Here is a 25,993-nt window from a genome sequence, read left to right as displayed (position 1 = left end):
GTCAGGACGATTTAAATTACGCAAAGCAAACCGCAGATATATGGTGTGAGACCGTAATGCATTCTGCCAGCATCATTATGTAGGGAAACAGAGAAGGCAAATAGTGTGTCTCCACGCTTTGAATCCGTCACAACTTCATGTATTAAACATATCATTTCCCTCCTTATGGCCCCTCTCCCACTTGGATCCCTGTGTGAGTATCTATCTCAGCTGTCAATCTTCGCCACTGGAGTTTACATGAGCGTCTGACATGCCTGGAATGCTGAACACACACGTGCACATTTCCTCATATGCACGCATGAAGCTGATATGGTTTCACCAGAAAGCTACATGATGATAAGAGGCTTCCAGAGCAGCAGCGGACATGAGAGGGGGAAAAAAAAAAAAGAGAAAAAAGAATAGTTTCTTTCATCTGATATCACAACAGATTCCAGCTAGAGGGAATGCACTGCAGTAGATGTATGGAGGCTGAAAAGATAGGGGAAGAACATGGTGGAGCTGAAATTAATAGCAAGGCTGCCGTTTTGAAAGGCTTCATTGAGTTGCTCTCGGCTGCATCCATATTGACATCTCCAAAGTAACTTCAGGTTGTAAGTGGGAAAAAAATCAGGACCAAGTTTAACATCTGTGAGTGATCATCTCAGGTTGAAAGCAGGGCGTAAAGAATTTAAAAATGTGCACCATCTGAACATTTCTCAACCTTCAAGTGGGTTCTGACTATTTACTGCATACACTACTGACTCAGTGACGATGTATCCATGCATGGCATCCTAGCTTAGCTTGTTATCTTGTTATTTGATTAATTGATTTGTATTTAGTAGCCCTGCGATACACTGGCGACCTGTCCAGGGTGTACCCCGCCTCTCGCCCAATGAAAGCTGGGATAGGCTCCGGCCCTCCCCGCGACCCTTCACAGGAATAGCGGTTACAGAAGATGAATGAATGAATGAAAGATTTGTATTTAGTGATTCAAAGGAACTGAATCTTTGATGAATTCACCAAATTTTATTCATCCTCTATCTTAAAACGCCACCAGAAAAGTCATTAGGATTCATTTTATGAAAACCACGAATGATGGTTGAATGAATGAGGGAGTATTTAACTGGATAAGAGTCACAGTAGTAGATTTTTAGTTCAATAAAAGTCTGTTAATATCCCCAAACGAGTTAGCAAAATGGTGATTGAATTCAAAAACTCACCTTCCATTACCACTTGCTGGCATAGAAGCTGCCAAAGACAACACAACTGACAGATCTGGCCTCTCTTTAATCTCACTGATCAGTTGGTCTACAGCCTGAAAACATTTCTGTATTTAAATGTTTCACAGTCAATGTGAGTGATCTTTCACACCTACTTATTCTGCTGCCAAACATGCTGAATCAGCTGAAAGCCACTGACACCTGTCCGACTAGTGCAACAGTATGGGACATTGCCTGCGTCCCAACACTGACCAAGGGCTGACCATTGACTTGGTGTGTCACAGCCTCAAGAACATAGGCTGGAGATTTGAAGCCTCAATTTGCGGTTTACCACTTGCTGTACTTCTTTAGTTACCGGTGATGAAAATCCACATTTTAACATAGCTGGATATTTTTGAAGGCTTCAAATTATGGATCCTCACCCTGGCTTCAGTTCTCAGCCACGATGATACGCAAGCACTTGGTATATTTAAGCTGGCATGGAAAAGAAATACACTGAGATGATGGAATCACACACTTGAAAGATTTTCACAGTCCAAGAATGCACACACATATGCAGCACTAAAATGCAGCGTTTAAATAGCGTTATTACATATGCCATATGAATATACATATGTATGTTCATATGGCAAGGTGTCACAACGTCCATTGGCTCCAAACGAAAACTGGCCAAATTCAAATAGAACGGTATTTCAACACTGCAATTTTTTGCTGTCTAAAAATTGTATAGTAAATTTTGTGGTACAGCTTCTTATTAACTGTTGTATAAAGTGCTGGTGTTCACAGAGAACAGCCCACTTTAATGTGACATATCAGCTGCTATCACAGAACAATCTCTTCCACTGCATTATCTATCCCCTGGCTTCTTCACAGTCAATAAACCCCCGGATACGTCTCCACTCTCCCAAGTATCTTTCTATCTTTTTCCAACTTATTTCATGTCACCGACTTACAAGTAAAGCTTCTTATTGTTTAAATGTGTTTTCAAGCAGAACAAACAGAAGCGGTGCTATTGTTTCAGGGCCTGTACAGATTGGGTAAAACAAACTTGTTAATTTCATCCATGATTTGTGTGGATAATAACAAAGGATTTAATCTGCTGAGAAAAAAAAATATCCAAAAATCCTCATCTAGCCAAGAATTGAACTTCTGTACCCCAGTGGCTGCGCTGGATTCATTTATATATCCATGAAATCCCCAGGAGGGGTTGCACTTTTTCAAATTCTCTCTTAACAAAGCTGCACATCAGTATTTATTTCTGGGTAAAGAGGTCAGGAGTGTTTGATGATATAAATGAAAGTATTCTGAAGCAATGGGAAAGAAACTGAAATTTAGCTGTAATTCACAGCATCCCCTTTAACCATCTAATCCTCATACACAGAGATTTACATACCCCACGTGGATGTTCACGCAGACACACATCATGCCCTCTTTTTCTAGAATACACTGCAGAAAAAACGCGCTCACACACACACACACAGCAGCAGCCGCGTGCTGGGCTAACACGTCCTGGGGATACAGAACATCCGAAGGATAGCAACGCTGCTGAGCCCAAACAAAATCAGCCAGCCCATTAAATGAGGCGTGACTCAGGAATCGTGCGTAATTTCTCTTGATGGTGTCTCAACGTGTTTTAAAGTCATTTATATAACGACGCCGATGATTCACAGAGGAGGAGAGCAGAAATGGAGCAGAAAAAGAGCATATTGACTCTGCCGAGGGTCCCACGAATTATGTCCCCAAACGTACAATGAGGCAGTTAGCAGAAGGTCAGCGTCATGATGTAAGCTCCGGAGGTCAGCACTGTGACACCGTGGCACCAACAAAGTGAAAGAATACAAGCTTCTCTTTTATTCAATTAGTTTTACAACACACTGCTATAAAAATGTAATTGGACTACACATCCCCGAGCTCCTAACCCCGACCGCCGACTCTATATTACAGCCTCACATCTAAAAACTCCTTCTGCAAAATGTGCAAATAACAATCCACAAACCGGGGCTACTTCACGTGATTCCTAAGCAACTGGAACGGTTTCCAGGCAGAGCTAACTGAGAATCATCTGCTCACGGTAATCCAGGCCATGTGACACCTTAAGGTGATAGTGGGAGGACAAATATACACAGCGCTGTCTCTGCTATCTGCCCCCTGAGAAGTGAAATCGAACACAGAAACCCCCCCCAAAAAAATTTAAATAAGTAAGGATGGAGACAAAGCAGAGAGGAGGGAGAAGAAAGTTTCACAATAAAAAGCCGTAGTGAGCTGCTGGAGAGCAAAATTTACGCTCCTTCTCAAGGATCTCTAAGCACATGCTAGGAGAAGCCAGGTGGCTTTGATCAAACTGAAGGATCACGGAGGCAGAGATTAAGGAATCGCTGGAATACTCCAAGTGCCAGGAATGTCCTCCGTGATTAAAGAGGCTTAGAAGGTAGCACTGGCAGTGGAGATACCAAATCATCATTTTTTAGGCCATTCAATGGGTGGTTTCATTCAAAGGGACTTAGGAATGTAATTTTAGCACTGGTTTCCTCAGCTGGACTCAAATTCCAGCCATTAAATAATTGGTCTTTGCACGACGCTATCCACAAATCTGACAGACTTCAGTGTGGATATTCAGACAGCTACTTATTGCTGAATTATGCTAAATTGCTTTAAACACAAAGATGAAAAGAAAGAAATGGAAAGACAGGGGATGAGGAATCCATTAGTTTACAAGCTAGAAGGCCAAAATACCTTTGCTGGGGTTATTTTTACATGATTGCAGGGGAGTGTAATTACAATGTCAGTCTGGTGGATTTAGCAGGAACTTAAAACCAAACAGCTCACCAAACTTTAAACGCAGCGTTTTACATGAAAGAGATAAGGAGAGCGGTGTGAATGTGAAATCTTGTTGGCAATAATACGTTGCTGTACCGTATCAACCATCACCATATAAAAACGGGAATTATCTATTCTGCCACGTAAATCTCTGTGCAGCCTTTTATTGGGTGGTATATACTTAAACATCAGACAACTATCAGAGTCGCTCTATAAAAATGATTTAGACAAGACAGTCGCTCACACGTTGCACTGAGTATATACCCATTATTCTCTTGCTGTTATTAACACATACAAAAGCTGTGACTAAGGTCGCGCGTTAGATCATCGCCGTTCAACATTTCAGAGTTACTCACACAGCTTTGATTACGCAATTCTGTCACAATCGTCCATGATGTCTGACCTCAACACGTCCTCCAACCTGACACGCATTATCCTCACTACAGCTCCCCGCCCCACTTTTTGATTTCTCTCTTTCCTTATTATTTAATGAGCGCAGTCGCGGCTAACAGTTGTCATCATCTTTCCACCTCCTCGGAGACGTGCTAATCAATGGAACTAAGACAAGCAGCGTTACCACAAGCGCGCCTCGCGTTACTAGCGGCGGGGAGCTAATAATATACAGGCGATGCAGCATTGATCTCCTCCTGCGAATATTGAATCAAAGACATGTTTGTGTTCCTAGAGCGGACGGGTGCATATTCAGTTTCAGCAAATATTCTGTTGACAACTGACGGAAAAGTGTGTGCATGAATAGTGTGAAAAAACTCCCTCTAAAACCAGCTTTGAGTAAGTGATAATTGGCTACTGTACAGTGACTGCTATAATAAACTGTGATTTAACAGCTACAAAAAAAAGCCTCACAACCCCTCCCCTATCAATTAGTCCTTCTCTGATTTTAGAGTGTGTGAGTGAATGCAGATAGAAGTGGTTATTAAAAAAAGCAAGCGGGGGGGGGGGGGGCTGGAGGCTTTCTATGTCTGCAAATGAAGGAGAAGAAGAAAAAAAAAAACGAGGTCTTCAGGGAAGCCTAATCACTTTCATTTTGCATCTCTGAAGAATTGGACCAAGTTAAACAGAGCAACACCACAGCGAAGGCAGCAGAAAGTGATGCCTGGCTGCAGATATGATAATGGATGGCTTTCCCCTCCAGGTCATTAAATAATTATCTTGTCGCAGGTTTTAGAGCTCATGTTTAAAGTAGGATGTTCCATCACTTCAGACTACTGCTGCTCATGAGGAAATGAGTATGAAAGGATTGCGCTCTTAAAATATGTACATTGTGGGATCTGCATGTGTGAGAGAGCATTAGGCTGAGCCTGGTTTATTATTCACAGCATTGTTTTTGAGTTTGAAAATGGGGTTAACTATTTTTTATTTGTAACAAGATTATAAGGGTTGATCGGATTATAAGGACGGCAGCTGATGCAATACAAGGGTAATATTAGGGTATATACACTATATTACCAAAAGTATTCGCTCACCCATTCAAATGATCAGAATCAGGTGTTCTAATCACTTGGCCTGGCCCCAGGTGTATAAATTCAAGCACTCAGGCATGCAGACTGTGAAACAAGACATTTGTGAAAGAATGGGCCGCTCTCAGGAGCTCAGTGAATTCCAGCGTGGAACTGTCATAGGATGCCACTTGTGCAACAAATCCAGTCGTGAAATTTCCTCGCTCCTAAATATTCCACAGTCAACTGTCAGCTCTATTATAACAAAATGGAAGCGTTTGGGAAAAACAGCAACTCAGCCACGAAGTGGTAGGCCACGTAAAGTGACGGAGAGGGGTCAGCGGATGCTGAAGCGCATAGTGCAAAGAGGTCGCCGACTTTCTGCACAGTCAATTGCTACAGAGCTACAAACTTCATGTGACCTTCAGATTAGCCCAAGTACAGTACGCAGAGAGCTTCATGGAATGGGTTTCCATGGCCGAGCAGCTGCAGCCAAGCCACACATCACCAAGTGCAATGCAAGGCGTCGGATGCAATGGTGTAAAGCACGCCGCCACTGGCCTCTAGAGCAGTGGAGACGCGTTCTCTGGAGTGATGAATCACGCTTTTCCATCTGGCAATCTGATGGACGAGTCTGGGTTTGGAGGTTGCCAGGAGAACGGTACATTTCAGATTGCATTGTGCCAACTGTGAAATTTGGTGGAGGAGGAATTATGGTATGGGGTTGTTTTTCAGGAGCTGGGCTTGGCCCCTTAGTTCCAGTGAAAGGAACATTGAATGCTTCAGGATACCAAAACATTTTGGACAATTCCATGCTCCCAACCTTGTGGGAACAGTTTGGAGCGGGCCCCTTCCTCTTCCAACATGACTGTGCACCAGTGCACAAAGCAAGGTCCATAAAGACGTGGATGACAGAGTCTGGTGTGGATGAACTTGACTGGCCTGCACAGAGTCCTGACCTGAACCCGATAGAACACCTTTGGGATGAATTAGAGCGGAGACTGAGAGCCAGGCCTTCTCGACCAACATCAGTGTGTGACCTCACCAATGCGCTTTTGGAAGAATGGTCAAAAATTCCTATAAACACTCTCCTCAACCTTGTGGACAGTCTTCCCAGAAGAGTTGAAGCTGTAATAGCTGCAAAAGGTGGACCGACATCATATTGAATTCTATGAGTTAGGAATGGGATGGCACTTCAGTTCATAGAATGAGTAAAGGCAGGTGAGCGAATACTTTTGGTAATATAGTGTAGCTCATCATTAAAATCGAAATTTTATCCCTATCCCTAACCCTAACCCTAACCTGGATGATACTTCATCTTGGATCCACAGGCCTCCAAGACATGCTAACAATGCCAAGCCCTCCGAGTGTCTGCCTGTCACTGTAATCCCTAATAACAGAGACCAAAAGAAAGAGCCATGTTTCCAATTTGTGCTGTGAGAAAGCTCTTCCCTTCTACCCTCTTCTTCATTTTCTGTCTCCTGTGCCCTTTCCTGTTTTTTCCCTCTCACTGGGCTTTACTCGAACAAATCATTAGTAACACACGCTGCTGTTTTTCTCTGGGTGAGCCAGGCTAATTTTGACACACTCATTATGCCTTCTCTCTCTGTCTCCCTTCCCTCTCCCTCATGCAGACTTTCTCTCTCTTTCGGCCATGACCTCCCTTCTTCCCCAGCCGCTGCACGCTGGGCCGTGCAATACATCACTGCAAAAAGCTGCCTATCTCGCTGGGGTGCCTGGGGTGAAAGACCTGCTGGGCAAAGGTCGAACCAGGGCTACAGACCAATCTCTGTCCAAAGACTCGCGCTCTGAACCTGATCAGAGGTCAGCTTTATCGCCAAGAGACACACGTGCTCCAACCTCCCATGCTGCCAAATTTGCTTTCTCCCTGTTACTTGATGACAGGTCTCTATGTGTTTCCTAATCTTTTTCCTGCCTCCTCACTCCAAGTCAGACCAGTCCAGGGCATGCTGGGAGCACATGATAGGAGGAAAAAACGAGGGAGGGATTGAGGCAGATGCTTGTGACAGTGTGGGGGCAGTAATGAGGGTCCCTACGATGGAGGAACAATCAGTAAGGCCCGAGTACACAGCCCACTCAAACACACATACACGCAGAACAGCGAGGGAGTAATGGGCTGGCAAAGGCCTGGGGCCAGTCGCTGACACATACACATTCACCACACACTGCATGGTGAATAATAAAGAGGGAAACCACCACCATCACTGTCAGCCACTGACTGAGCAGAATAAAACCAGCCAAAAGTACATTACCTAGCACCATTTTTTGTAAGATATTCATTTAGGACAAACAAACGGCCAGCCTGGCTCAAGTGAATCAGCTCAGTGTGCGACAACAGGAAAAGGATGGAGGGGGGCTTTGTGGCGCCCTCAGCCGTTCTGTCTCATGCCAGGACGGCACAGATGACATCCCAGTGTGTTCCCCGAGCCTGCCACTAATATGCACGCAAAGCCTTTCAAAAGCATTACCCAGCCGATGGGAGATATTCTTATCGTGGCAGACGTTTCAGCAAGAAGGAGGTTCGGCTCACCAAAGCAATGGCGTACGGGGAGGGAAAACAAACGGTACTTGCCGAGCGCGGGGCTCACACTGCCGCAGAGACATTTCGAGAAGTGGGGCAGAGCTGAGAGTGTGCATGTTGAAGCGAACAAGGTTTGAAAATAGCCCGAGATAAAACAGAGGCGGCACAGCTGCCATTGCGAACAGTGCAAGGCAAAAACGCACGCGACAACGGGCGAAAGAAAACACGCATAAACAAAGGCGCACGGATGCATGCATGACACGCACTCGCTTGCCCTGACAGAATACAATCTAGAGCCCAAGTCAGCAGCATGCTGGACAGCGTCAGCCAGGGAAGATCGATTACAATCGATTATGTCACCACAGGAAGTGGTAAGTCTTTATCTGTCTCCCCTTTTAAGGCCTACTGATCAAGCCAAGGAGCTAGATTTAGTTAAGATAGCTGTCAGCCAGAGAAAATATGTGCAGCAAGGGAGATGTTAAATGAAATGATATATACTAAAAGCCTCTGCTGTGTAATGCTGCATCTGATGTGATCATTACTTGCTCACTCTACCCCGCATCGTTGTGACCTTTGGAAATTGCTCATTACATCGAGGCTGTGCTTTTTAGCAACGAGGATTAACATTTCAAATTTTAAACAAGAGTGCACATTTTTAGTCTGTGAGCTTCAGCTGTTATAAATATACCCACCGAGACACAGCAGTGTTGTTTGAGGAAGCAACCTGACACTTTTTTTTTCTCCTCCCGATAAAAATAAACCCTTCATGAACCCTGCTTCATTTTTTAAAAAAGTTCAAAAGACACTAATCATGACTGAAGGACCATGCTGGCCCCACGCTGCCAACTAAAGTGGGCTGGTTTGTGTGTGTGTGTGTGTGTCAGCTTATAACTTGTGTCAAGCATCCCAAGACTGACAGCAGTCAGTTAGCATTACCTTTACAGTTACAGTGATGTGTTTGACCCTGGTGTTTATCCTAGCCTCTCCCTCAAAGACGTGAACAGACAGTGACAGAGTTACAGTCGCAAACACAGGCTCACAGTCACACCAGCGCGGCACACACACTTTCATTGTTACACATTTTGTCTGGTCCCTGCTTGACACTTGGGAGACGATTTGAAACGCTGGGTCCATGGACGATCAGCCCTCCGCTGTAATTGGGTCCCTTGTCACCCAGCAAATTCATGTCAGCATTGGTCGCATGGGATACTAATCTAAATGGCATCAGTGTCCTACTTTGTGTGTGTGAGAAAGAGAGCTAAGGGAAGCAAGAAAGGTGTAGTGACTTCGAGAAGCAAAGTGAGGGATTGCTTGTAAATTATTTTGCAGGGCTGTCACCGGGCTACGCTGCAACAGAGCCCTTAATCCACCTGTGTATATGACAACTGCACAAACACTGCGCTTCAGTTAGTTCCATTTAATTCCTAAGAAATCATTTCCTTGCTTGATTTCACTCATTTCCTCAGCAAAGATTAAAACTGGGCCCTTTAAATCAATCATGCTTTTTAAAAATGGAAACACAGCCAGAAAGGAAAGCAGGCACCATTTAAAAAAATGTCAAGTTCAATTACGTGTGAAGACAGTTCAGTATGATCTGTGGAGTGCTGCAGAGTGGTGAGAAGATAGCAAAAACTGAATCTAATTTGAAACTCAGTGGGAGTAATAAAAATATGTGTTTTGTGACTTTATCTCAGACATATATCAGTGTCATTCTTTGAAACCTAAACCTGCTGCGGTGGTGCGGCACAAACTGTGTGTACTCCTCTTTCTCGGTGCAACTCAGACTATACTCACATGCAAGAGCTACATTTTCCTCCCGAATCTTTGTGCACGACAAAATTGTATGAATTTATATTAAAAGAATGCTGTTATGTGAAATTAATCAACAACCCTCGAGGAGATCAGAATTACATATTCATTCGGGCCACTGTATAATGAATATGAATGATGACCTTTCAGGAGCTGGCTTTTGAGGCAAGAGGATGAGCCACTTTGGTGAAAATATTACTAAAATCTAACAGAATACTGACTGTAAATTAAAAAAGGTACTGCCATCCCAGGAAAGATAACACAATATTTGCAGACATAGCAGAGACGAGGCTGAAATCATATAAACCAAACCCGAAGTTGTAATGCAACTCCGGGTTAATACAATGATAACTTGGAGGTTATATTTTTCATCTATGGCAGTTAAGCTATACAAGGTTGCCAAAACACTTTCAAGCAATTGAGATGATAAGTGGGTATTTTGCTATAAAGCCAGCTAAGATTTTACCAGTTACAACAATACGTTTCATCCATACTTCTGAAGTTACTATTACTATAATTTACTGGAGTTCAGAATAAATTCAGAATCAATCGGATGCCTCCATTTTAGGGAGCTACAGAGTACTGTATGTTTCTGGAACAATCATTTCAGGATCCTCGACTGCTTTTAAGATGCTGAGCATATCTGTACTTTAGACAGCTGCAACCTGATCAATGCTGCTGTCTTGATGGTTTCCATAGAGGCTGGTGGGAAATCTGTGGTGCTGTGGCTGTGAACACAAAGTTAGTACAATCTGCCGTGAGAGTCTCCGACTGCCATCTGTGGGGGGCTAAGTGATGAACCAGGAAGCTGCTGACACAATAATTGCCGACATCCAGCAATGAGGCCGAGGGAAAATGAGTGTGAAGCAAAGTGGTAGGAAGAGACAGCACGGACAGTGAGATAGAAAACTTGAGTGAGAGGTTGATAATTATGAGGAGGTGAACATGAGGCACAGAGCGTGTGGTCTTTCTCAGATTTAAACACTCTACTAATACAGTGTTAGGTCGGACGTCACTACCAGGACACAAGTCACCCCCAGCTTGTGTGTGTGTGTTTGAGACGACCAAAAAGTGATGATTATTTCAGAGACTTATACAAGTTTTGGTCACGAAAAATAATTTTCACATGCTGGTTTATCTTCTTTTTTTGGAGGCAAGGTCAAGAGAGAAAATGTTAAAGTTTTTTTTTTGTGCATGTTAAACAACCAGTCTGGCTCTCTGTAAAACACTGACTGTAAAACAATAAATACATTTGACACGTGTATCATTTTACAAAAGCGAGCCAAAGCTGCCCAATGAGGCCAACTAAGAAATTAAGGATTTGTGATATGAATGAAAACATTAAATAATTACCCCTTTCCATATAATGAGACTTCACAACTCTGTTTTGTGTACACAGTGTTTTAAATACAATGGGTAACCTAATTTAAAGAGCGCTAGCAGAGATTTACTGAGTCCTGGAAAGCTTCAGGACACCAATTTTACTGACCTCATGGTTCGCATCAGCGATGGTTTCCAGGGTTACGAATGGGGTAAATTGGACAGTCAAAACAGAAGACAAGCCTTTAAAGTGCCTTTAAACTGTAAATAACCATTGAAAACATTTTTACACTATCCTTTGTTGTTTCAGGGTTACTAAGCAGAAGGGTCTGCATCCCTGAAAGGGAGCTATTCTACTTATTTCAGCCTCTATATTTTTAGTCAAAGGCTCAACTGGAGTATTTTTCTTTGATGCGAAGCTTCAAAAGATCCGTACTCATCTCATACTGGCCATTTATGCAGCCCGTCTTCCAATGTTTGAAATAAACTGGATATCTCCTGTCTCTTTAAGGCCTGATTGGCAGACTTTGTGGAATTTGACAGCCACCAGTTAACAGGAAAATGGAGTTTAAGTTCTGAAAGCAAAAGGTAAATCTACATAGTAATATCATTTCTCATTTCTGATTGGAAATGTCAACTTCACGAATCCATCTGTAACATGAGGTGGCGGGCTGTGCATTTTCCACCCATGCCTTCAATGACCTCCAAGCTTATTAAAACACCTCTTGACGCCAATGCTATCGAAACCATCAACATCATATGGATACGCAATAAAAAAGGACATTGCATCATAGACAGGTGTCTCATATAGTGAGATGAATGCCATTACTAAAGCAAGAAACTCACTTAGAACCATTCAAAAAGATCAGAGGCCAATAACATGACCTCTCGTTTTGTTTTGTCTTCTGTTTTTTAAGTGCCACCAAAATTTCGTTGTAGAAATACAATGACAATAAAAATCTTGAATCTTGAATCTGATCCTCCAGCCAGAAAAGGCTGACGCTACCGTGGGCCACAGAGAAGACCTAAGAATACGAACTTGAAATGTGATTGGTTAAAGGAACAACGTCACTACAATGTATTTCAAGCTTCAGCCGCCAGCAGTTTTAATTGTGACAGCCCAGGCAGATTTCTTTGACTCCGGCAACACATGATGGCTGAAATGTGATTGGATGAAAGCTCTAATGCAAGGTTAAACTCCCAGAAGCACCGCAGCTGACAGACAGACAAGACAGGAGAGAAGGCTTTGCTGGCCCTGACGGCCCACCACTGGTAACATGTCTGACACAGGAATCCCATCCAGTAGATGAGAATGGACACGAGAAAGATACTACTTATTACCTGACTATTCTGTGACATAGGAGTTATTTCTTGGGGTACATTGAATGCCTATAAGTCTACTCAAGTAGACTGTTTGCGAGACGTTGTACATGTAAAGAAACCTGCTGAAGTTGAAAAATTAGTGTTCAGACCAATCTCAAGTTGTTTTTTTTACATCAGTTTCAATGATTATTGAGGTAAACATAATAACACACATTAGGCACTTTCAATATGAACACCTGACATTATATCATTATACTCAGACTCATACTGGCAGAACATATAGAAATACATTATAGGTCTCTTCTGAAGCGGTAACGTAAGTAGGACTAGAGCGCCATCTCTTCCCGTGAGTTGGACACCGGTGGGTTTCAGGTCACGGCTGAGACTGGACTGCCTGTTCTCTTGGAATATAAAAATGTCAAAGGTAATTGTCTTTAAAATGCCTTCACCTGAAGAAAACCATTAATTTTGTCTGAGGGGGGCCGGAACGTCACACCACAGGGTTCTTCCGCTGAGAGCCTCTAATGGTTAAAATTAATGGTCGCAAGTTATCAAACATGTGTGCTTCTTCATCTACGAAGGGACAAAGAGAGCCGTGTAAAAGCCTGTGTGTGAGGCAGATGTTAAAAGGTGTGTGTCAGCAGACATCAGATTTACAGTACGGCCACTCATCGGGTCTATCTAAGCCTGCTACTTGTTTAAATCCGCTCAGAGACACTGTCAGACCGACTTGTGATTTGAGACGAACACAAAGCGGCTGATAGAGCCAGTGCTGCTTGATTCTGATGAAGTACCATCCTGTAAGTGCTGTAGACAGGAGAGCTTTATTCTTTGTAGTCTGCTTTGAGTGCTTTAGCTACCTGTGATGACTGCCTATCAGCCTCACTGCGGAGAGACTGAGGAGAAAAAGGAGGTAGGGAAGGGGAGCGCGACAAGAACAATAGAGCGATAGAACGAGACCAGCTCACCTTACTTTTTGATCCATGTGCATCTAAATTGGTGTTGTGGAGCATCGGACGGGGGCGGCGGTGGAGGGTTATTGTATGTACTCGCTGGTGCAATTGAGTGCTGAGTGGGAATGCTGTCTGCCAATGACAGATTACTTGTATTTGTGTGGCCTTTCAAAAACCATCCGCCACACTGCACAAGCACACGCTTCAGAGTAGCCATGAGAGAAACTGATGAGAAGCCGCCTATTGATCCCGGCCATTGTTCAGAGCGGGCAAACAAATGCGACACGAGGTGCGACACGAGGTGCGACTGTGTGCGGCCGCATTCGTAAACTAAAACTCACAAGCTGTTTGTACACAAGAGGATACGGAAGAATACACCCATGACCACGAGGACACATAAATGCAGCAAGGCGAAAATGAAAACACGTGTCCTACCCTCTGAAGGAAACACACACACATACAAGCCTAAATATTGATCGCAATTAAACGTCAATTAATAGCCAGAACACAGGTACAGACAATAACTAGTGCTCGTATAATGACAGTCTGATGCCGCAAGAGAGAGGCATATAATGTCTTTACTTGGCTACTAGAGAAAACAAGACTGAGCTAAAAGCTATGATACCGTGAGAGAGACCATAAAGACATATCACAGCTGCAAAAGAAAACACGTGCGTGAGCTGCACTTACTCAAGACATGTTCCTGCCCGAAAACCCTCAAGTCCAGACGAGGCGTTCAAGGTATTGATTGGGTGATTTGTATGTGTTGCCGGCGCTCCTGAAATGTGTCTAGGAACATGTGTTGATGGATGTGTCTGTGGCTGGGCTCTCAGCCTGTGAGGGCCAGGGTGGGTGCTGGGAACGCTCTGACAGCCTCAAGGTTACCCGCCTGGCACCAAAACAGATGGATGCCCCTCATCGTAACTGTCTGTAATGTGTTCAACTCAATCATTCCCCCCCTCCCCCCCTCCCTGCCTCTTCTTTTCCATATAACATCTCTCTCATTCAATCACGAAGCTTGCACAAAGTCTGAGCTGTAGTATGTATCCAGAGACAGCAGTCGGAGTTCTGATATTTTTGTTCAAGCTGGGAGAACATCTTTTCCTGGGTAAAATAACTATGATACAAATAGCAACTTTGTATATAGCAACTAACCAAACTAGAGCATGTGTTTGGTCTTTTTCTGCGTTAAAAGAATAGCTCAACATTTGCAGAAATATGTTTGTTTGCTTTTACTTGGGGAGCATCAATCTGACATGTGCATTATGCATGAGGAGGCCTAGCTTAGCATAAAATGTGAAAGCATGCAAAAACAGCCCCCTCCCTTTCAAAATGAAAGCAACAAAACAATCCAACTCAAAAGCCTATTAACACACCTCATCTTGATCGTTAAACGCCAAGACGAATGTGGTTTCGTGGAAGCTACAGGCAGCAGCAATATCTGTGTGCCAACAGTGTTAAGCTAGGCTAAACACATCCAGAGTAACAATTAAAACAAACACGTCTTCTTGGGGCCAGCAAAACAAAACCCAAACACGGACGTGCTATCATCTGATAAAATTCTCATGGCTAGCATGTCACCAATTAATTAATCTTTAATGCCTTTATTTTGATGGTGCCAGGAAGGGGAAGAGTAAATCGTGAGGTAGCAGAGAGGGAATGACATACAGCAAAGGGTGCAGGCTGGATTCAAACCTGCGCCACAGAAGTGAAGACTTGCGTATGTCTGCTCAACCAGGTGAGCCTTATTTCTCTGGTTTCGTGGTTCTTTCTTAACAGCGGTGCGGTTGACCGACAAAAGCTAAAATAATGGGCTCTGCAAATGTTGAAAGAGATTCAACACACTCATTACACCTCAAGGATACAAGCAATGCGTAATCACGAATGTCTGTTTACAGTAACTTCCATCGGTCACTTTAATGAGACTAGAGTTGTGGGCTAGGAAACCAAAACAATGAGCTAAAACAGCTACAGTATATGGCTCAGCGCAGAACACGCAACGTTTACATCACATTTTGATCCATTAAATCCAATAACATTCCAGCAAGATGCCTAATGGCTCAGAAACACAGCAATATAGCCATGTATGAAAATAAAAATAAATGATTCAATAATATAAAAAAATGACTTTTTCTTTAAGGCTTCCATTTCCTGACACTCATGAGGAGTAACATCTCCACTGTTCTCCTCCATCTTTTTTCACATTCTCTTTCTTCTGGCCCTGAGGCGTTTAGGCTCCACAGCACCGCATACATCCAATTATACTGCGGCTCTGAGCACAGGGGTGACACATCGATTGACACAAGCGACATCCAGTCTTATCACAGTGACATGATGCAGTACGGGGCAAGCATCATTAGCCTGATCAGCCAATAGCGGGACAGCCCCCCCCCACTGGCTGGACATGCAGTTCTGGTTGTCATATAGATATCATACAAGGAAGAGGACTGATGAAGTGAAGGAGAGGGGAAGAGAGATTATAAAGCTTGAAGGCACAACTTTATGTTTGTGCACTCTTGTGTATGTATGAGTTTCAGGCAATTCCACTGGGTAGATGTTGGGAAATTACGCTTTTCCTCGAGGCGTGCTTTCCTCAAAGCAGCGAAACGCCACCATTCAACACATGCTCTGGCGCGATGATACTGCAGGCAACTGTCAACTCTTTAAGGAGATGTTTAAGTGTTTAAGCTTCCTGATTACGTGATCCCGTAATGCAGGCATCTCGAGCCAACGTAGCCGTCTCAACTTGACAGATTATTTCTAAGTGTGCTTTTGGGATAGGTTAAGCCTTGAGGACAAATCACTCTCCGTGGAACTCTTTTGGCCCATTTCTGATCTACCTGTTATATTTATAGGCAAATGCTCTCATATTGCTATGCTCCACTTATAAGCCCTCTTTTGCCAAAAGGTACTTTCAAGTGCTGGATGAAAACTTTCCATGAGCTTTTCCCAGAAGAAAGTCGAGAAGGATTTCATTCATTTCACCGTGTTTACTGCCCGTCCTCATGTTATTATGTATCGCCGCCCATGTTTTATGATCTGAAGTCGCCACATCTGTGCCCAGTTGAAACTATGCCCAGCTCCGTGGTTGGCAGGGTGTGCTTCGCAGCCAGCTATAACCCCTGCTCAACACCTGTTGGCCAGTCCCAGCCAGCTCCAGCTACTTAATCCCATTTATAGAGACAGCAGGTTATATTATTCAATTCAATGAAAACGCCATCAATATTCATCAGACGCTCTCTCATATCTACCTGTAGTTTCTGCATGCGTTTGAGTCCTCTGATTTATTTGGTTATTCTAAAACCTTCACTCATCATTGACGCTACATGAAATTAACAGTGCCTTTTTGTGGCCACCTTTTTGTCCCCATCTGGGTTTAATACTCTCAAGCAGACACATCAGTCAAATGTAGCAAAATGCTGTTATTACTGTTGATCGTCTACTACAGGAAAAGTAAACTACACACACACCTTGTTTTGTACTTTTTTCCTTTCCTTTCTTGCTCCTGTGTACAGCGAGCCGAAGAGAAATGACCATAAGGCGAATGCCATGATTATTTACTTTTAAACAACCGTGGAAGCAATGCTGCTGCTGTGTTGTCATTTATGCGAGCAGTTAGCCAGATACGGTTACAGCCCTCTGAGCATGCCTTGAAAAATGAATTAAGAACACTGGTTTAAGCAGAAGGAGAGGGTTTGTTAGAATCATCGCGCTGACGGAGAAATTCATCACTGGATCTATCTAAGCAATTCCCGCTGTCAGCATCAAACTGACGAACAGTATTCTGCTGCCTGTCTGCGCCCTGCCTCTCCCTTCTCCGCTTTTTCTTTTTTGTTTGTTTACTGTGTTCCTGACTGTAGAACAATGCGGCGACCTTTGCAGAGATAATTCTATTACGTAAGTTGAGTAATTGCTCTGGATGTGGAAGAGGAGTGTCCGATTGCTCTTCTTGCTTAGCCCACAGCTCCCATGTCCTTGGATTTAAATGAAACTCTGTGGCATTCATGGAACCTGACAAGGAGAGGTCTACCCAGAAAACAGAGCAGAGGAGAGGAGAGGAGAGGAATAAAAAAGATGAAGAGGAAAGGGGCGGATGAGATGACAAGTAGATGGAAATGAGCATGACAAAAGCAGTGGGCCAGAACCAAGTAGGATGAAAATGCTATAAAAAGAGTCCACCTCTACCCCCCGTTTTTAAGCAGCGCTAGGCACAACATGTACCTCGAGATTCTCTGAAAATGGCCCGCATGGTGCAAAGAGCCCTGCAAATTTCCTCTGCGTCCTGTTCCCATAAGTAAAGGTGTGCAGTCACAAAGTGCAGGCTGCAGGGGTACACAAGAATAAATGGAAGCAGCATAGACAGTCCTTGCCTGCTGAGATATTTTTTACTCCCTTTTCCGCCACCTGGAGACCTGTTGGTTACAATGGCGGAGAGCAGAGAGGGCACGGAGGCTCGGCGCTAACAATCGGCGGAGATGAACCTCCGAGCGGCTTTACCGGCAAGTGTTCACTTTACTTGGTTCAAGTTTCTTCATTTGGACAATGGGTCGAGACGGAGTCAGAGAAGCAGACAATTACTGATATTTGCTGCCAGCTATCAGTGAAGGAGAGAACGAGAGGAACCGGGAGAGAAGCTCCACTCCCACACTGTTAATTAGAAACTCTGTCAGCGCTATGCTCACTGAATAAAAGGCAGTCGCACAGGACTCACACCCAAACATAGGGCAAAGACTCAAACTCCTTCAATCCAACAATAAAACTGTTGGTGAAATGAGTGTGTTGTAATACGGTGGATTTTGCATTTGTTTGGGAAAGATCGCAAAATATTCTTTCTATGATCAACCACTACAGTCATTGGATGGGCTGTGGGTTTGTACAGGGGGATATATAAAGACAGAGAGAACGGCAAGAGGCAAAGCAGTAGAGGAAAATAACAGGAAAGCTGATTTCATGCTTGGGGGATTGCATCTCATTTCCTCCCAGTACGGAGGGACAGTGTGCGGTCCTGCTTGTGGATTTACTGCCACCTGGTGGTGTGCGACTGCACCGCAGAACTCGTGAAACCCTCACAGGAGCACGGGCTGATGGTCAGAGTCAACACCAGAAGATTGGGTCAAGCCGAGAGAAGTAAGCTGGAGCCCTTATCTCGGGCACACAATGTCATGTAGACTTGTGTGTGCACTTTCTGAAATGTAAACGTAGCTCCAATGCGGTGAAGTATTCCCAAACTAAAACGCGTGTTTGACAAACTCTGCATCTTTATGCTTTCTCACCTCTTTATTTATTATCTGCCTTCTAGCGCAGGAAATGAAGAGAAACTGCTTGACAGAGTGCCAATAATAAAGAAATACAACTACAAAATTCCCATTAAGGCCAATACCGCTCAGTTAAGAATACTATTATACGCTTGGACAGTCCAGTCAATATCAGGGGCCATCCATCTCCAAAGACTTAAACCTGCAATGTCACAAAGATGTAAAATAAGTGACTATCTAAGCTCTTGTGTTTCAAGAAGAGTTATGTCTCTGTCGATATGAAATCAATGCAACCTCCTTCTATGTCACCCCAGTCAGCGCCAAGAGGTGAATTAATGAGGGCTTCTCATCACTAATTAACACATAACCACACAGCTCCCATCACCAAGTGAGAACTGGGGTCGGCTGCTCGCCCTGCGCGGAAAAGATTGCATCAAAAGATCATTGAAGAGGATGAAAAGGAAGAAAGTGAAAAAGAAGAAGCTTTAAAAAGAGGAAAAAATAAACCGTGAATAAATCGAGGAAAAAAAAAGAAAGCAGGGATTTGAGGGATATGAAGTCATACACAGCGGCTGAGTCGAACATCAGAAAGGTCTGGATGATTAGACGATGCCAGCGCTCCTAACAGCTTCAACTACCTCATTAGTCTGGCCCAGCAGCACTGTGCCCCCACTATTAAACACTAAATGAAAGACCGCCAACCGTGATTACTGAGGGGAAGTCCTCTGTCGTCATGGGGATAAGAGATCCCTACTCTCTCTTTCACACTCACACTCACACACACACACACACACACCCACACACTTCCACGATAGCTTTCTGAAGGGCATTTATGAAAAGGCGATTGAGGCAGAAGTGGATATTTTACACATGATCAGTCACAGACGCTCACTCCGGAGCCCAAAACGTGAAAGCTTGGGACATCAAACAAACCTGTTGCGACAAATTGCCTGCAATGCAGCAAAAAAAAACAAACAAACAAAAAAAACACCCTCAACAATTGCCGGCGTCTCTCGGTTGCTTTATTTAAAGATCACATGACGCTTTCAGCCTCTCATGTTTCATGAAACAAATCTGACAACGCCATAATAAGCATGAGAGGAACAGCCTGAGCGTCTCCGAGTTAGCGATATGGTTCTCACATAGAGGATAGCATGGGTTCATGGGTGTGCCCAGTTCTTATAGTGTAACTGTGTGTCATGTCATTATAATACATCATTATAAGCCCCAACATGACATAAGTGCTGACTGACCGCACATGCGTTAAAGGAGCACTCCATCGTCTTAGTATTGCATTTCCACACAGTTCAAAAGACCAGTGTGGAGATCTGAGGGGAAGCTTTCAACACCACTGCAACTTACACTTCCTCCAGTGCAACATCCAACAGAACAACACTGGGAGGCAGCTGGATTCTCACAAAACAGGAGATCACACAACAGTCCATCTAGCCAGGCTTCAGCCTATATTTGTGGCTGATCCACAGTGATCAGAGTCCAGTGAGAAACTACTAGCAACATAAAGCAAGAAACATCTGCCCTACCTAACTTAAAGGTCATACTTTCAACTGCTACATTTACACGGATAATATTTCTTCAACAGGTGCGTGAGGAGGAAATGAATACTCCTACTGTAGTGTTTCTTCAAACTAGTTAGAAGATTGAGAGAGATTCTAATTTAATTGTTTACATGGATGCTACTGATGTGTTTACATAGAATTTTCTTGACTTATGCAGAGTGGCACCGCTGTGCAGTGTCAAATCTTTTTACAGAATTTTACAGAATCAAGTTTTGTTTTTTTTACACGATTTGTGGACCAGTGCTTTCAACGGTGTTGTCCACATAATACTTGTTTCGCCCCTGAAACTCTGCAAGTCATCATTTTGCGTCATATCCTCCAAAAGAATATTTTTCTTCCAACCAGAGAGAAATGACTGGATCAAGTATTTACTGGTTATTTGTGGGGCTGATTTTATGATTTACAAAAACAATTCCAATTCATCAAGTCCCTGTTTGACTCAGTTCAACGGTACTCTCAGAGTTGTGCCTTCTTTCAAATGAAGATCATTTGAATCGGAAATTAGATATATATTTTTTTTATTTAACCCTAGGCCCTGTTGTTAGATGCTATTATCCATGTAAATGTAGCCACTGACTTCTCACTAGTGTCAAAGCTCCTCAAACTGCTTATTATTAAATAGTGATAGGCAGTGATGGACTAATTGTTCATACAATCGCCCAGCAAGTTTTTTTTTTCTTTTCTAAATGCAGTTTCCAAGGACAACCTCTCAGCTGATTCTGTGTAACAAACCACCTGGCATGTCAGGATAATCAGAACACTCCTTGATGATGAATGTCCCTTTCTTTCAAATCACCCAAAGTCCCAAAACACTTTTTTCCCATTTAGTTATTAAAATTAATAGTTTCTTCCGACTAGCTCCAGAGCTCCAGAAGATGTTATACAAGAGTTTTCAAGTAACTAATAAAGTACTTGCTTTTGTATGTAAAAATCTAGGCGAGTGCTCCTTTGACGCACATGCAGTGCACACACAGGAATATCGTAAGCCCAGCGGTACTCACGGTCATTGCAGTGGGTGCCCGTGTACGACGTCATAGAGCAGTCGCAAGTGAAGTTCTCCCACTGCTGGATACACACACCCATGTTGGCACACGAGTCCTCCTGGCAGGTCGTACTTGGGCCTGGAACACGGCGGGAGGGAAGGAGAGAAAGAAATACCACAGGTGCACAGTCAAGCCACACTCAGAGAGAGATACTGTTCAGAGTCTAAACAATGCAGGACTCATGCAGAAGAAATGCACTCTAGAAAGACACGTTTACACCATGTGGGCCTAGAAGAAAGAACAAGGAGCCAACAGTGCCACCACAGGAAGCCTGACCTGGAGTACAGCTCACTTAAAACCTGTCTGAAGAATCCTGTTTCATGCTGGGTAAAGCGGCAAATGTTTTGGCACAGTTTTCACAGGATCAACAGAACGCTTGTCAAGCGGAGGATGCATAAGCATATATTATTGCGGTAAGAAACAGCTGTAAAGGATGCTAGCTTGACACACTGAAAACATGCTAGTGCAGATGAGCTGTGCCCCAACAAGGCTGATGTGATGGCACTGTCAGCATCCCTTAATCTCCTTATTTCGGATAGTGTGTGGGGGCGGATTTGCATGCAATTTTTATCATTCCGACATGTTTCAAAAAAAGTTTTATCAGAGTAAAACTTAGCACGCTGCATTCCCTCTGTGAACAAGCACGACAAGACATGAAAAATAACCTTTTAACAGATGACTCATGGATTAAAAACTCCGTTTAACAATACTCATTTAAACATGGCATAGAGTGGCACTGGCTATTTACATTTTCTGTGTGTGTGTGGGAATGCATGGTGGACACTAGATACACTAGACAGACAGAATTCATGAGGAGGAGAAAAAAAAAACATAAAGAGCACTTGAGAACAGGTAGTGCATATCCTCATGTATGCACTTGAGTCAGACGGAGTTGAAGAGGGTATTCAAAGTCAAACTGGATGTGTGTTTGCTAGTCCTCTACACCACACATAGCTCTTACTTTTGAATACTTATACTGGGAGGGAATGCAGATAAGGACGAGAGCACAGCATAGATGACGAATTAAACACTCTCCCCGTGAGAGTGTAGACAGACAAAGGAGGGGAACCTTGATAGTAATCCTCGTGATAACCATAGAGGAAACAAACAAAAGTAAATAATGTAAAATTAAATTAACGGTCCAAATATATGGTAGACAAGTGCAAGTAAACATTGTTTAAGAGCAATTGTCTTGTGCAAGACAACGTGAAGAGAAGAAGACATTTGAAGTGGAACAGAGCAAGTTTGCCAGCTGAAAGTGCATTTACTGTGTAATGTACAGTAGCGGTAGTCAACCAGGCATCCAGACACTGTGTCTGCACAAGTATTTCATCAAGGCCAATCTAATCGGTATTTTTACACATTGGTGCACATTTGTTTAAGAGAGCAATGGAGGATTTCAGGGTGCTGAAGCAGGAGGCTGCTTGATCTCAGAAAAAAAAAAACAACAACAACAAGAAGCATCTGCGTAAAGTAGCAGCTATGATGGGTTTTTCTGAAAAAATGAGAGACAGAAAGGGAGAGGCCCGACACATCGGCAGCATTTTGACAGTGTTCAGATGTGACAGGCTCTTTCTGCTGTCTATGCCAGCCTGCAATGTGTCACAACTGGAGTTTTTCATTCAAGAACACAGCACTCCCACGGACTGTCTGCCACTGCTTTTAGAATCGCGTTTAGACTACCTACACGACTGCCACATCTCTTATCAGATCTGATCCGTTTTCGTTCTTTAATTATACCGTGCACTCTATATCCTTGGAACTTCACCAAATTTGTTTCTACACCCTGCCTGGTGGTTAGCACCTTCTAGCACATTTCTATTTATATGCAGGTCGAAAGTTTGATGGCTACATTCCTATAGTATGAAAATGCAACTAAAATAATCTCACACTTTATTATTTTCCTGGCAATAATCTCTGTCTCACTTCCTACTGTAGCCATTGTTTGTTGTTTATTTATTTTTTTCCTCAGCGAGCAGGTCACCTCTGCAGCACCCAGGGGATACTATTGCCATGGTGACACCCACAATGCATTGCACACAGCAGACTTTCAGACGAGCAGGCCTCCGAGAGGCGGAGTTAACCCTCTACCTTGCAGGTCGGCTTTGGTGAAACCAACTTTGTTAGCGCAGAAAGAAAATAACAAACAGAACAGAGCAGAGCGGAAAACAAGGGTAAAGGTTAGTGAGGGACCAGCATTGTTAGCGTTCTCAAAACTTGTACAGGTTTGTCACTTTGGCAACTTGGGAATGTTGCTGATTTGTTAGTGAGGGTTGAGATCCTATAATGGCTCTATCTGTTTTTTTGTTCGTTTTTTAATATATATTTATATATATGTGTGTGTGTGCGCGTGTGTGTGTGTGTGTGTAAAGACTGCACACAGTAAGTGTGTTTGTTTGAACTTATCTTAATCTTCTACTGCCCTCTAGGGGAAATATGCAGAAGCCTGCCCCATACACCAGAAGTAATAATATTTGATTGGCTGTACAATATGGTAGAATAGTAAAGGTAGATGGAAAGAGCTGCTAACCAAACACAACAGTCCCTCAGATAACTAAAACAGACATCAAACTATTGATAGCCTTGGTGTGAAAATGTTGCTTATGTGTATTCTTGAAAAGTAACAAGTTTGTTTGTCTTAAGATGGAAATGTTAGGAGTTCAAGAGGAGGGAAGGGTAAGCGTACTTAGAAACTTGGTTCGGTATCTTTAAATGCCCCTAACCTTATACAATGATGTATAATTTAAATGAAAACTAACCATTCTCTTTTCTGTCACAGTTTGGGTAAAGCTTTTGTAATTGTTAAAAGGATTTTAGCACTTACACTTGTCATAAATGATACTGATACAAAACAAAAAGTCAACAAGCCATTATTAGAACGACATATTTAAAGTATTATCCTAGAATGTGACAAATACCTGGCAGAGGAAAAGAAAATATGGATTAATGGTGCCAGCAAATGGCTCTAAGGGCTATTGAAGAACCTTCTAATTAGACTAATAAATCTCACGCGGCAGGTCCCGCTTCTTATACGCTACAGGCCATCTGTACCTTCGCAGCCGCGCTCAATCTGCCCGCTGCGGAAAAGGGCGTCGTTGATGAGGTCTGGCAGGCGGCCATTGAGGTCGACGGAGGCCAAGCAGCCCTGGAAGCCTTCCCGAGAAACCACCAGCTTTGGGAGATTCTGATACATGTTGGGTCCCAAACCGCCAATGAACAGGTCGCCTGATGGGGACACACGCATGTCTTGTCATTAATATTCACTTTCTTGAGTTCAATGGCGAAGTAAAGAACATCCTGTCTAGTCAAGTATATAACCCCCAATAGCTATTGGTGTAACAGTGGTAACAATAAAATATATGTCTAAGCTGAATGTTTTACATACTTTTTACTTTTATTTATCTGAAGACACTGTTTCATATGTATATGTCACACGTGGCCCTTTAAGGTTGAAGTCCCCTTGATTGAAACTGCAGTAAATAGGTCTTGATTCGCTCTAACACTCTTTCATAACATGATTATTCATCTTTGAGCAAGATAAAAGGTCACGTCATAAACCTAAAGGGCAAGAAAGGTTACTGGTGTTGGATCTTTTGAAATCAGCTTTAATTTTGCAAAAGCAAATACCTTTAAGGTCGAGGTTCTTGGCACCGTTGACGTTCTGGGTGACTGACTTTGTGTCCACCTTGAGCGTGTGCGTATTGGCAGCGTCTCGCGTAATGACCACATTGTGCCACTGGTTATCATTCAGTGGGTTGTCGCTGTTCCCTTTCAGCAGACTGGGGCCATTCCCCAGGTCGAATACATAGTGGATGAACCTGGCAGAGAAGAAGCCACAAATGAGGGTTGTATTGTGTATATTTGTGTCTGTCCTAGCAGTGGGGTTGTAGTATGAACGGAGTGATTTTAACAGAAAAACTCCTCTGACAATAAACACAGAGAAAACAATCTTCTCTGCACTCCATGATATTTATGCTCCTATAAGCTCACAAAAGGTGCAGCAGAGATTTGGGATCAATAGTACAGTCAGTGCTGTTAAATTCATAATGCCTTAAGAAAACAGCTATAGCAACATCCCACTCACCCTTTGACCAGCTCCACAGCAATAAAGTCGTTCCCGTCTCCGCTGTTGAAGATGATGAAACCGTCAGGGGAGGTGGTTTTGAACTGAAAGAAGAGGTGCATTGTGGTATAGGCCTGCAGAGTGGCCAGTCCCAGGTAGCTGCCCTTAGTCTTGAAAGTCACAGGGTCTGCGATGATGAAGCGCATGCCAAAGTGGGCGTTGAGCTCGCAGAAGTCAATGTCTCCATTCTTGCACATGTCGATGTACTGCATACCATTGAACTTGAGGCTCTGAGGGGAGATTCATACAGAGATGGTGTTGTTGTTAATAAACTGTGAAGTATAATTTAAAGAGGCAATGTTGGAGATTTTCATTTCATTAAATGTCTCTTGACTAACTTTCCCTTGTCAAACGAGGTAACGAAAATGCTGTCTGAGACAATGACCCACTGATGGAATTATATGGAACTCATTGCATTTACAGTATTATGAAGTAGGTCTGTAGAGACGATGCCTCTCACAAATATAAGGACAGCTGGTGATACGTCATCAGTCACTTAGCAGATATCTATCTTCCAGTGTCAGTAAGAGCTAATGTTCAACTGACTGATGATGCTCTCGGTGTCTAGTGTGTGT

The 25,993-nt window shown here is 43.3% G+C and overlaps 1 protein-coding gene across 1 annotated transcript in view; it reads right to left on the bottom strand.

The window, feature by feature from the left end:
* Window positions 1-25,993, bottom strand: part of nrxn3b (neurexin 3b) — a gene marked incomplete at its 5' end in the record, with an annotated part of 269,437 nt that overhangs the window by 139,840 nt on the left and 103,604 nt on the right. The window contains 4 exons of the mRNA XM_084560987.1: window positions 21,254-21,373; window positions 24,347-24,520; window positions 24,923-25,113; window positions 25,380-25,648. Of these exons, the coding sequence (XP_084417113.1) occupies window positions 21,254-21,373; window positions 24,347-24,520; window positions 24,923-25,113; window positions 25,380-25,648 (754 nt within the window). The remainder of the gene's footprint in view (window positions 1-21,253; window positions 21,374-24,346; window positions 24,521-24,922; window positions 25,114-25,379; window positions 25,649-25,993) is intronic.

This window comes from Chelon labrosus (assembly GCF_963514085.1).
Source record: "Chelon labrosus genome assembly, chromosome: 14".
NCBI classification, from domain to species: Eukaryota; Metazoa; Chordata; class Actinopteri; order Mugiliformes; family Mugilidae; genus Chelon; species Chelon labrosus.
The sequence above is the reverse complement of the archived record's forward strand: the minus strand, read 5'-3'. Positions and strand labels throughout refer to the sequence as shown.